Genomic DNA, 14,224 nt, shown 5'->3' with positions numbered 1-14,224 from the left:
TACTCTACCAACTTTGACAAGGTCAGTTTCAACAGAGGGAAGGGTTTATGGCGGTAATGATGCCACCGTTGGGTGACGTAAGTGTGACTGTCGCCCCTCTCTCCTGGTAATTGAAGAGCGCCAGGTCACACACATCGTCCGTCTCCTCATTGTGCCCCCCTCCATCGCTGCTGAAACTGTGGGATCAGCATCGGTCAGATGTGAAATGAGATAATACCCGTTAGGTTAATGTCAGTATCCGCTATTGTGGCCAGTAATGTAAAATATTCTCGTCTCTTTGTTGGATTCCGCGACGTGTCTGAACACGAATGTAGGTTTTATATATAGCCCGTACATATTTAATTTTGATAGCGAGTCTGGTTTATTCCCGTACACTTCACGACACACGGTTGTTACAATTATTGTTTATAAAACTTGCTTCTTTAAAGTGAAATCAATATCAAGTTGTTATCAAAGTGACGTTGTAATAGTGTTTACGGACAGAGCAAAATCGTCTGCTAGGTTATCTTGCAATTAATACTTCCGGGTTCGCATGTCGAAAGGTGCCCATTCGTTATATATATATAATTAAAGGGATTGATTTAATCGTAGAGTGTCACATCTAATTATGAGGGACAATTATCATTTAAAAGAATATCAGGTTTGCATAGCTAAAACTGACACTTTCAACATGCGGTGTTATTTGAGGTTTGCTGACACACCCACTCCACGTGGTTCCCTTACCGGATGTAAACAACGATCGCGTTAATTCGGGTCGGAACGACGTGCCGTACTTTACCGAAGGAGCTTACCTATAGCTCCGAAGACTTACGTTTTTTGTCGATGTTAGCAGCAGGAAGTGCTTCACGTACAACTTCGAATGTAAGTTAGAATAATAGTAGTAGAACGTCGTTTACACTAATGAAACATTATTTCGATGTCCAACCCTCAACCACTTTGAAACACGCATATAACTTCCTTTCACACACTACAGCAAGTCACAATGCAACCTTAGTTCAATGTTACAATCAATAAGCGATTGAACAGGACGATGAACAGGACAGTTTACCTGTTGAACTGTGAAATCATTGTATCTATGGGGATAGGGTCTCGGCACATAATGAATTACCGATACCGAGTCTGATTCCACTATGTACTGCAACGATGCGACATTGTTCATTTAATAAGTTGTTTCCAATCTCAATAAACAGTCGTCAAGCTCTCGCCTCATCATTCCTAGTCTGTCTCACAGTCCTGAACCACATTATTTTCCCCACCGCCAAGCTCTCTCTGCAGTGCTAAAGCCCTAAATAAAGCAAGTCTAGATTTCCTCAGGTTCAGAATCTCTGGTCCTTTTCAATTTTAATGGGCTTGTTTGTTACTATCAAAACTATATATATTCAGAGACTAAGCATTAGTCTACATCATTCCATGCACCAGCATGTGCCATCGAGGAGTGTGCAGTAATGTTCACCTGACCTGTCCCTAGTGTAACTGCACATTGCATATCAAACTATAGGGTTTCGTGTATTGTCTGTGATTCTCATGCATACACGCCAGCATGGTGAACAGATGTGGAAACAAGTTATTACATAGCTCTGTCAAACGAGAATTATCACCAATTCATCAACTTGCTGTCACTGAAACAAGTCCTGGATGAAGACAATCAATACCAAACATTATAGTTTGCACAAGACAACATCTTTTAGCTCCCCTGAATCTACGATTCCTCCACATGGAAATGAGTTATTGATATCAAACATGATATTATATACTCAAGGCAGAATGAGACTATTTGCTCATTTATGTAGAGTTGTTTCCCTTAAGAGAGACAGGATCATGATCCTAAGTGAGTTTATATCAGCATCATCAGGGGGAGAACTACAGTCAAAAGCTATATCATCCTGAGTAAAGATAAAAATGTTATTAAAGATATTAACCCCAGTTATACCTTCTCAAACAGGGGCAGTGGGGTAGCTTAGTGGTTAAAGTGTTTGCTTGTCACGCCGAAGACCTGGGTTCCATTCCCCACATGGGAACAATGTGTGAAGCCCATTTCTGGTGTCCCCTGTCGTGATATTGCTAGAATATGGCTAAAAGCGACGGAAAAGTAAAAACTCACTCATTCCCTTCTCAAACAGCCTCATTGAAGTGGGCACGTTGTTCTGATCTGATAAAGCTTTGATGTAACTGAAATACTGGTGCAAGCAGCATCAACCCAATCACACTCACTCACTCACTTCAGTTTACTTATTGCACACATGGACCTTGTGTACCAAATGCAATTTTTTATATTCAAGGATACGATGTGAAAAATACCTTATAGGGTATTGGATAACTCAACCAATTGTGACATTCTCAACTCATTACACCAGTTCATTTCTAAAAGTAAGCGCTTCCAGTGATTATCACCACTACATATACATGTATATTCAATGCAAGACAAGATTTATATAACTTGATTTTCTGCGGCAGCTCATTTCGTTGCTAGGCACAACCAACGCCATAACCAAATATTTATTATTCAATAATTTTTCTGAGTGTAATTTTGTCTCAGTATTATTCTTTTCAATTATGTATCCAGCTATATTGGAACCGTGTACTGGAGCGGCGTTTATATAAGCCACTCGGCTTGTTCTCCTATCCAGGTTTCTGCATTGACGGAATAAAAATATGTTTAAACCAAATGCAAATAGATCCCTAGCAGCCTATGCTGGTGACAATAGGTATGTCGATCAGGTAGACAGACTATTTGACATAGTAAGTGTATGGTATCATACCCCGGCGTTATCAATCACTGCATTATGTGGTTGTAACTTTGTATGTGAATCATCGTTGTATATTAATGGTCACACAATGAGGCCTCACGTACAGCAATGTCATCAGATGCTTGTCATGGGCATGCTTGTGAGCTGACTCACTACAATACGCCACCTTTTCGAAGTACAAAATATCATCTTCTTATGATGCATGTGGGATTGTGATCCTGCAGTGGTCCAGACTCGATTATTTACAGGCGGCTGTGATATGGTTGGAATATTTTCCGGAATGTGGAGTTAAGCTAAAAAACAACAGTATAATGTACAGTACCGATCCTCACACTTGTTCACTGTTCAGGACAACACAAAGAGCACAGATGAAGAAATAATCCAAACACTTCATAATTTAACAAACCCTTCTAAATGTAACGTATCCCCACAGGCCCTGGGCTTTTGAGGAAACAGGAAGCAGTAAATGGCTTACTGTACTCTATTTAAAAATTAAGTGCTATCAAAACAACATTGTTCTATTAGGCCAAGATTAAAGCTTAGTTTCTGAATGCATATAACTTTGATAGAAACAAACAATTTCTTTTAAATTGAAAAGGAGCCCCACTGAGATGGGAGATGAACCTGAGTAAATCTAGACTTGCTTCATTTAGGGCTTTAGCATTGTAGAAAGGGCTGGATGGAAGGGCAAACAATGCAGTTCAGGGACTGTGAGACAGACTATATTAGCTTTATGATGAACCCAGCTGTGATCCCTCTCAAGAATCACTTGTCAGCACAAACCGACACAAAATGAAAATTCCTGCTGAAGAACTTCATAAATGTGTATAATAAACCTCTACAACAGGGAATGGTAGTCGAGATGGTGGGTAGTACTTGAATCTAGACAAATCTAGTGATTGATATTGCCATCAACAAAGCCAGAGAGTCTGACGATGCAGGGGGCAGTGGAGTATACTAATGGTTAAAGTGTTCGCTCGTCACGCCAAAGACCCGAGTTTGATTCCCCACATGTGTACAATGTTTGAAGCCCTTTTCTGGTGTGCCCCGCCGTGATATTGCTGGACTATTGCTAAAAGCAGCGTAAACTAAACTCACTCACTTACTCACTGATGATGCAGTCCAGATTCCATTATTTACAGTCAGTTATTTACTGCTATCTGACCCTTAAAATTATTTTTCATAAGCAAATATCCAAGCTTGTTTTCAGGATGTGTGTTGAAATAGTCCCAAGGATCCTGTTCTTGTCTTTGTGTCAAGACTAAAATGGAATAATGTTCATGCTGTCACCCACTAGTTTTTCTACAGCTTGTCATGATATACTATATTCACTGTAACAAGGCCCAGCTCATACAAGCTAAACCAACCAAGTTTTAGACTGATCTGTAAGTACTCTTCTGAAATGCCAACTATGAGATGAAACTTTGTATGACACATTTTTCCTGTGTTAACTACACATGTATTACCGAACAATCAGCGTTAAGGATGTATGATTGTCAAATTACTTTTGATTTGCACTGACTTTTTTAACTTCCTGTCGATCTGTGAAAACCAATGGAACACTTTGTGTATTGTTTTACATAAGTGCCCTTGGTGTCAATTACAATACACCTAGGTTGTTTATTATGGTGAATATGGTACATGGTATTTTCAAAAAAGCAGTGTATAGCGTCGTTTACTCCCTCTCCGAATACATCAGAGGTGATATCAGTGCAGTACCTTGACTACACTAGATACCTGCATAGTCACAGGTAAATCAAAGTCTGTTTTAAAAGCCTTTTATCGCCTGCCACCAAAGGGTTCATAAGCAATAACTTTTGTTGAGGAAATAAAGCAGTTAAAGGTGAATCATGTTTTGTTGTGAAAACCTTTTTCTATTTTTAACCAGCTGCCAGTAATGTAGTTGTCAGTGATAACTTGCAATGATGGAGATTACAGTGGTAATGATAAATAACCCAAATATATCAAGGTTTGTTTCAAGAAGCTGGCATGGGTGGCCCAGTTGTTCAAGGTGTCACAATTAGTTAGGTAGAGTTGTGTCCCTTATGCAGTTACCAGGATCCGGTGATCATGAATGCCCCTGATTATAATCATTGTTTTGTCAGCTGTATATCTGTGAAGATGTAGACATTTAAGTTCTGGATTACTTCGACTTTCCTCTTCGAAGCAAAGCGGACATGCTATAACATCTGAAATACTCCTCAGTGTGGCTTTAAACACAATGTATGAATACATAATGCCATTTAGAAAGTGGTCGAATGTAACATATGGAACATTTGGGATTACACTTTTTCAGTAATTGCTGACTTTGTGCGCTGGCGATTGGGTGCCACTCTGGGGATCTGGGTTTGAATCTCAGATGGGACTCAACCCAACAGAAGTACAGCAAATCTGTACTTCACTGAGGGAGTGTAGTCCCAATATAACATGTCTTATACACAATGTACTCACCGTTTACAGAAGGTGAAGCGTATAACACCATGCAGTATACTTGTTAAATGACAGTTGTAAAAATTATTAAGTTATATTTAGTTGTGACCAATCAATGAGGGCTCAGTTCTGTTTTAGACCACACGACTTACATTAGGTCTGTTGTCATCATACACTGTTACTTGCAAGCTTCTTCCTCTCAGGTAACGCTGTACCATTTATGTATATTCTTCTTACCACCAACTAGGTGGTGGGGTAGCCTAGTGGTTAAGGCGTTCGCTCGTCATGCCGAAGACCTGAGTTCGATTCCCCACATGGGCAAAATGTATTAAGCCCATTTCTAGTGTCCCCTGTCATGATATTGCTGGAATATTGCTAAAAGCGGCATAAAACTAAACTCACACACTTACTCTTTCCACCAACAACTTAATTTGTTTAAGACATCTGTGTCTGACTTTCAATGTTGATGCCATAGTGAAAAGATGTCTTGTGGCCATTAGACTGCCGTTTGTTCTGTTTTGGACTGTTCTTAATGTCTTAAAAAAGGCATATTTAGGATCTTTCACCTAAAAATGTCAGACTCTGGCATGTCTTTTTCTATTTTTGAAAACTTTTTGGATTGGATTTTAGTATTAGTTGTTAGTTACAAGTATTTATTCAGAAACCATTTCAATTTCAACTGTTTTTGCTTTCTTTGTTCATTACATACCCAGGTAATCTACAGGATGGCCGTTCAAATTTTATGATTTAAAACAGTTGTAGCCATTTTGTTATTGCAGTGAATGACAGGACTGCATACAATTCCTGATTGAGTGTAACTGTATGTCTAGACAGTGCTGTGTACGTTATAACATACAGACAACAAACCACCCTTGAAACGTGGAGCCACAGCTTCATTATTGGTCTTCCTAAATGTCTCTAGCTCTTTCTCGTGAGATTATCACCAGTTCCACAACACCATGGGGACAGTATTTAAACAGAAAATAATTATCTTCTGGACATAAACATGATATAAGTGCACCAAGACTTTCCAACATTCGAAGCAGGATGACTGTGCATGACATTTTTGCATTTGTTTAAAAAAATATGCCATTTTAGGAATCTGTAGTGACTGAAATGTTGCTTTAAGATTTTACCTCACTCACTCAATCACCATCTCACAGCAAGATTCCAAAATGTAGATTTCTGGGTTATAGATGTGTTTCATTAAATTTTGGGAAATAAAAATAATAGTATTCAGAATTGTTTAAATACATTTTTATGAGCTGTTTGTCTTTTGAAAATATATTCTTTTTTGTAGGGGCTTTACTTGAAGCCCTGTCTGTTCTGGAACTGTTGAAAGATGTGTGAATGTGATTTAATTTGCTGTATATTGACCGCATTAACCATGGACATGATACTGAACTTATTCTCCAGATCCTCATGATGCAAACAGCCATTGTTCAATGTAGTGGTGGTCCGATTAATTGAAATAATCGAAGATTGGTTGTAGTGACTAAACGACCAAGCAATCGATCATAATTTCTCATAATCGAACACAACCAATTTTGGAACACTTGTTTTCATTAACAATATTTTTCACATGGTTGGTTTTGGCTGTTACATTTTGTAAGCACTACAAGCTCGTTTCAAGTCATGATTGAATTTATCTTAAAGACTCCAAGGAATTTATGTTCCTAACATACTAGTCATCCTTTAAAGATGTGAAAGTTTGCCCAAAAGCCCCAAACTACATGTTCTTTTCCTTATTTTTGTGTGCATTAACAAATTTCATAAATGACGCTAACCAATTATTTTCGATGATTGATCGGTTGTAATGAACCAATCATCAATTATGAGATTTTAACCAATTCCCAACACTAGTTCAATGATACATATTCACAAGGTGACATTTTGGTACTGGATGTGTTAATGGAAGCAATTCAGAAGGCCCCCAATGGTAATAGTGTTGTCTAGTGACATATTGTCAATCTGACATTTACAATGTGTGGACATAATGTGCTTGTTAGTGGATCAGTCACAAAGTCAGACACACAAAGTAATCATGTAATTGATTAATTGTTGTGATTATAGTCAGTGTACGCTCCACGGATAGTTGGTTGTACTGTTAGTAGTGTTACCATGGTAATCAGTGCATGTTGTGTAGACAGTCAGTTGTATGGTTACCATGGTCTCAGAGTATGTTGTGTGAATGGTCAGTTGTTCTGTTACCATGGTAATCAGTATACGTTGTGGATGGTTATTCATCATAGTTATAATGATCATTCATTGTTCTTGCCGACCTCTTGACCAACTTGACTGGATTTTTAAAGACCTGTATCCCATAATACAAAGTAACTTGGAGTGATTGAGAAAGGTCATATAAATATTTATTAACAGTTCATGTATTAGGTGTATGGATGTTTGCAGCCTGACTCAGCGAGCTATTTCATCACGGTGCAGAATGTCATCCAATAATTGTGTACATACCATTTTCATCATCTGTCAGGGACAGACGGCACAGTTAAGTAGAGATAAATTCATCAACTCAGATGGATTTCATTTTCTCCTTTACTAAATAGTTATTTCACGTATATTCATATACTGTATATATCATTCATAGCCTTGATATCTTGTGTCATTCCAAGTCTATCACTGATACATGTGTGGAATCAGGATGAGTTTCAGTAGGTATATTGTCTAGTGTCTCCAGTGAGCAGAGGTGTTTGTCAGTGATTAGGTTCATTTTGTAAGTCAAGTTTGAACATGTGTACATTCATTTACTTGTGTTAATGGTTTGGGAAGGAAATGTTTTTAAGTTCATTGAAAAACTAAAATATCTTTTGTTTCTCCAGTTTAACAATCCAAGATGGCTGAAGATCAACAGACGTCAAAGAAGTCCCTAGAGAGGTCCGTGAGCACCCCATTCAGGATGTACAAGAGAGAGCCCAACAGGAGGTCAGTTATATTCTGGTTGTTATTTTGTGAATTTTCTAATGGTCTGCAACAGTACAGTGCTCCACACAACTGGTTATAATTGATGAAGTATTCGCTCATATTCATATGAAATTGTCATATGGTAATTCAGTTTTCTTTGTACAATCAGGATGTTTTTACTTTGAGATCCTGTTTATTGGTAATTTTATACCGAGTAAAAAATTTCAAACAAACAAACCTGCTGTTAACTGGGTTCCAATCTAAGTTGTGCCTGTGGTTGATCCTTGTTGTGTCAGCACCATTCACATGCTAGCCCATTCCATGAAAGTGTTAACCATCCATAACATGCTTAGGACTAGCCTAACGTTTAGTCTCTGGAAATGTTTAGTTCTGAGAGAAGCTAGCAACATCTATTCTGATAAATGTGGTGGGAGAACTTGTGGAAAACATAGACTTGCTTCATTTGGAATGTGATGGTAGGTGGAAGTGAAGATATTATTGTTCAGGGGCTGTGAGCTTGACTGGGCTTTCTTTCTACATTACTCTGTAACTTAGACTAAGACCCATTGCTCTGTAACTAAGACTAAGACCCATTACTCTGTAACTAAGAATAAGACCCATTACTCTGTAACTAAGACTAAGACCCATTACTTTGTAACTAAGACTAAGACCCATTACTCTGTAACTAAGACTAAGACCCATTACTCTGTAACTAAGAATAGACCCCATTACTCTGTAACTAAGACTAAGACCCATTACTCTGTAACTAAGACTAAGACCCATTACTCTGTAACTAAGACTAAGACCCATTATTCTGTAACTAAGACTAAGACCCATTACTCTGTAACTAAGACTAAGACCCATTATTCTGTAACTAAGACTAAGACCCATTACTCTGTAACTAAGACTAAGACCCATTACTCTGTAACTAAGACTAAGACCCATTACTCTGTAACTAAGACTAAGACCCATTACTCTGTAACTAAGACCAAGACCCATTACTTTGTAACTAAGACTAGAACCCATTACTCTGTAACTAAGACTAAGACCCATTACTCTGTAACTAAGACTAAGACCCATTACTCTGTAACTCATTACTCTGTAACTAAGACTAAGACCCATTACTCTGTAACTAAGACTAAGACCCATTACTCTGTAACTAAAACTAAGACCCATTACTCTGTAACTAAGACTAAGACCCATTACTCTGTAACTAAAACTAAGACCCATTACTCTGTAACTAAAACTAAGACCCATTATTCTGTAACTAAAACTAAGACCCATTACTCTGTAACTAAAACTAAGACCCATTACTCTGTAACTAAAACTAAGACCCATTATTCTGTAACTAAGACTAAGACCCATTCCTCTGTAACTAAGACTAAGACCCATTACTCTGTAACTAAAACCAGGGAGACTCTATAAGGGGGAGTGGTCACTCCTCGGAAAGCTCCTAAGCTATGCCTTGGCTCGTCACGTGACCAGTGCAGCCAATATGGCGGCAGCGTAGTTTTTAAGATTGAGCCCGGTTTATTTTCAACAGCCGATTACATACGCTGAGTGTTGTGACAACTGAAAACCTACATGTAGAACATAAGTTACCTATTTTGTCACTTCATTTTAAGTCAAATACTTGTTATTAGTGTCAGTATAAGTACAGTAGCTTTGTAGTAAAGTTTCAAGTGGGCATGTTGTAGCTCACTGGCTTCAATTCTCAGTACACAGCGAAGAAAGACTAACTTATATCGCTAAAAACTTCTTTCACATATTAGTTTAATTTGTAGAAGGGAAATATACCTTTTGTTAAAAGGTGTTTGCAAGTAATAGTGATATTTTTATAACTAAAAAAAATTTGTTAGGGTGTATTTAGGGGTGTGTGAAAAATATGACATATCGCCGATCTGCCATTGAAATACTACAGGGCGTTGTTTGAGTGTTTCTAGTTAGTGTTCAAAAACATCTTTCACATACACCTTCAATTTTTATGAGGGGAATATACCATCAGGTGAAAGGTGTTTGCAAGTAATAGTGATAGTTTTATAATTTAAAAAAATTGTTAGTGTGTATTTGAGGTGTGTGAAAAATATGACATATCGCCGATCTGTTCTGATACGCCATTGGTGCTTGTGATGCTTGAGTGTTATAGTTCTAAAACTTCTTTCTTTCTTGTTGATCTAAGTATTTGACAAAACTGGAAAGGTGTTTGCAAGGCTTTGTGATAGTTCTAAACTTTCTGTTCTTGAGGGGTCTGTGACAGTGTCAGTTAACATTCTGTCAATGCCCATGTCATTCCACACATGCAATAAGATATCTGAATTAGTTACTAATGTAAACAAATGTCTCAAAGTAGATTTTTTATAAAAAGGACAGCTGATGTTAACATGTGTTCTACCTATAGTTTTGCGTTCTTTAATATGTTTGGGGAGGGATGGCGTGGTGTATCATTTATTCTTTCATTCATTCACATATGTTCTTTTTCTTTCGTTCTTTTTCTTAATTTCTTTCATTCATTCACATAAAATTCTTGCTCTTAATTCATTCATTCATTCATTGTAAAATTCCGACCTATACAATACACTGGCTGAAGTACTGTTAAACGCAGCCGAAGTTGCGCGCTGGGACCGAACCAAGTCACTGTATGCGTTGGATCATGACGAGGCACACGTTAATTAGTACAAATGGTAAAGAAAGCAAGCGAGTGACCTATCCCTGTTGTAGAGTATCCCTGCTAAAACTAAGACCCATTACTCTCTAACTAAGACCCTTTACAGTCACATCGGCAGTATTTCAGCCATATCGTGACTAAAACTAAGACTAGAACTCATTATTCTGTAATAAAGACTAGAACTCTTTTCAGTCGAAATGTTTCATCAAAGTCATACAGATGCTTTTTATTACTGTTTTGAATGTCTGCTAACTCCAATTCTAAGATGAATTACAATCTATAGCCAAATAACTAAGAATTGAATGTTTCGGTTTGAAATAAGACACGAAAACATTTGTTGGATGTATATAACTATACTCAGCAGTATTTCATCTGACAATATTTTACAAATAATGACGTCGTCATATGAGCGAGATATTCTCAAGAACGACGTTAAACCCAATTTCACCTCACCTCACCTTACAAATAATTAAGTTTGGATCTGACACACAGTGAATGGCATCATGGACAGTACTCCTTACTCAACACACCTCAGTCACTCGCTCACTCAACCACCCACCCACTCACCCATCCACTCACTCACTCACTCACTCACTCACTCACTCACTCACTCACCACCCGCTCGCTCATTCACTCCATTTCTTCTTCTTCAGAGTTTTTGTGAACAGAGGCTTGATGCTGGAGAAGGTGAAGTTCTTTGGGTTTGACATGGACTACACCCTGGCAGGTAAGATCCCTTGAGGAAATGAGTCAGTTTCAGGATTTATAGCAAGGAAGACCGTTAGGTTTCAAAGAAACTGCATGGACCTAACTTTCACCGTCACATTTGGTTTTCAGAGGTCATCTGCGACATAATAATGGCTGATTGTATCCTGTTCAGTCACAGTGGTTGATTCAGGGTTGGTCACATATGGACTAAAATGGCATCATTTAAAAGATATACATTTTATAATGATGATTTTGTTGACGCCATTGTATATTTGTGTTACTTCGCAGTTGCCACCAGTTTTGTACAAAATGTTCAACATCAGTGCTTTTAGAAACCTTATTTTTTAGATTTCCTCAGGGGTTCTGAATCTCTGAGCTCACTGGGACTCCTTTTCATTGTAAATGGAGCTATACATTTTAAAAGTAACTTGTAAAGTTACGGGTCAGAATTGGTCTTCAGCAACCCATGCTTGTCATAAGAGGCGACTACCAGGATCGGGAGGTCAGACTCGCTGACTTGGCTGACACATGTCATTTTACCCCAATTGTGTAGATCAATGCTCATGATGCTGATCGCTGGATTGTCTGGTCCAGACTCGATTATTTACAGACCGCCATATAGCTGAAATATTGCTGAGTGTGACGTTAAACCAATCAGATGATAGGTATTGGTCTACTGAAAGTATGTAAAGTATCAAGAACATGACAGTGCTCAGCATTAACTCAGAAAAGAATCTTCAAACCATGATCAACTGCCTTGGTGGTTCCAGGTTCTAACAGGTTCCTTGGTTGTAAGAGGTGAATTGATGGATCAGATAATCAGGTGACTGACTTGGTTACTGCATGGTCATGTACCCTTGAGAATGTGGAGAACTGCTCATAACATCAATCACTGGATTGTCTGATTCAGACTTCAGCCTGTCATATGATTTGCCATGAAGAGCTGCAAAGTTACTGATATTTGCGAAGCTGTTATATGATTTGCCATGAAGAAACTGTTATCACTCACTCATCATATGGCTTGAATATTGCTGATGTTGCAAGAAACTGTTATCACTCACTCATCATATGGCTTGAATATTGCTGATGTTGCAAGAAACTGTTATCACTCACTCATCATATGGCTTGAATATTGCTGATGTTGCAAGAAACTGTTATCACTCACTCATCATGCTTGCAAAGAAACTGGCTTGATATTGCTGATGTTGCAAGAAACTGTTATCACTCACTCATCATATGGCTTGAATATTGCTGATGTTGCAAGAAACTGTTATCACTCACTCATCATCATATTATCACTCACTCATCATATGGCTTGAATATTGCTGATGTTGCAAGAAACTGTTATCACTCACTCATCATATGGCTTGAATATTGCTGATGTTGCAAGAAACTGTTATCACTCACTCATCATATGGCTTGAATATTGCTGATGTTGCAAGAAACTGTTATCACTCGCTCATCATATGGCTTGAATATTGCTGAATGTGGAAGAGAACAACAATAAAAAATAAACTTGTTGAACACATGGTGTATGTAACAAACACGATTCCCATGAAATGTGCAAAAGAGGACAAGCTATGGATCAAAACTGTGAGGAGACTCTCTGCCTTGTCATTTCCCCTGTCACAATCTAAGCCTATCATAGAGCCCCTTAAGTCCTGGGATCTGTGTGTTTATCTATGTCACCTGGCCCTTTTGTTAAGGCATTTTCAGGTACAAGTCATATTCCCAGGTACACCGGAGTGTAGGAACGGAAGTATTTCGGCCTGCATTAAACTTGATGTATCGTTTTGACTTGTGTTATCAGCAATGTGGGAAATGGAGAGGGTTTGATAATGCAGGACTTGTATTACTGGAATGTTTGTGTTGATGTGACTGCATCAGCTGATTCAAGGAGAACTTCCTCAATCATGATAAATAAACTAATTTAGATTCTTCATGTGTGGCTGTTAATGTAGTTAATTTTGAATGATATCTAGTCAATTACCAAATGAATGATTGAATCTGTAAGTGAGTATGGTTTTATGTTGCTCCTAGCATTGATTGATTGTTGTTGTTTAATGCCGCACTCAGCAATATTCCAGCGATATGGCAGCGGTTTGTAAATAATCTAGTCTGGACCAGACATTCCAGTGATCAACATCATGAGCATCGATCTACGCAATTGGTATACGATGACATGTCTGACCACCCGATCCCATTAGTCACCTCTTACAACAAGCGATAGCCCGGATCATGACACATCAGAAATGGGCTTTGCACGCTGTCCCCATGTGGGGAAACAAGCAGTTGATGTCAAGGTTACTGGTTCACATTTCTAAGCCAGGTGCTTTATAATTAGTTATTGTTATTATTAATGTTATTCTTTTTATTTGTAATAGACAAAATACAAACAACCCTTGCATTGTTAAGATGTCTTGTCTCCTGTGTGATAATGTGATAATAATCATTTAAAGTTTGTGTTTGACTTTAATGTCATAATACATTTCATCTCAAGATTGTCTTGTCTATATTTCTTTCTTACTCTTTAGAATAATGTTTGTGTGTATAGTCGCCATGTTGTACATTTGTTATCTTGATAGCCAGGAAGTTTTAAAATAGCGGTTTCACCTTCAACAGTAAATGTCTTCATGCCCATATGAACAGGCAACCTAAAAAACCCACTCTCTATAACAAATTAGCCCTCTCAATGTGCATGTATATTGGCCACCCCTTGAGGGGAAGCCCGGATGCAGCAATTGTTTGTAGAAATACA

The 14,224-nt window shown here is 38.1% G+C and overlaps 1 protein-coding gene across 1 annotated transcript in view; it reads left to right on the top strand.

Annotated features, from left to right (window-relative positions):
* Positions 1–740: 740 nt before the first annotated feature.
* The window catches only part of LOC124274363 (cytosolic purine 5'-nucleotidase-like), a 185,112-nt gene continuing 171,628 nt past the window's right edge, over positions 741–14,224 (top strand). The window contains 3 exon segments of the mRNA XM_046709737.1: positions 741–861; positions 8,012–8,114; positions 11,412–11,485. Of these exon segments, the coding sequence (XP_046565693.1) occupies positions 8,026–8,114; positions 11,412–11,485 (163 nt within the window). The 5' untranslated portion in view covers positions 741–861; positions 8,012–8,025.

This window comes from Haliotis rubra, unplaced genomic scaffold (genome assembly GCF_003918875.1).
Source record: "Haliotis rubra isolate DU_JTF1 unplaced genomic scaffold, ASM391887v1 Scf19, whole genome shotgun sequence".
NCBI lineage: Eukaryota > Metazoa > Mollusca > Gastropoda > Lepetellida > Haliotidae > Haliotis > Haliotis rubra.
The sequence above is the reverse complement of the archived record's forward strand: the minus strand, read 5'-3'. Positions and strand labels throughout refer to the sequence as shown.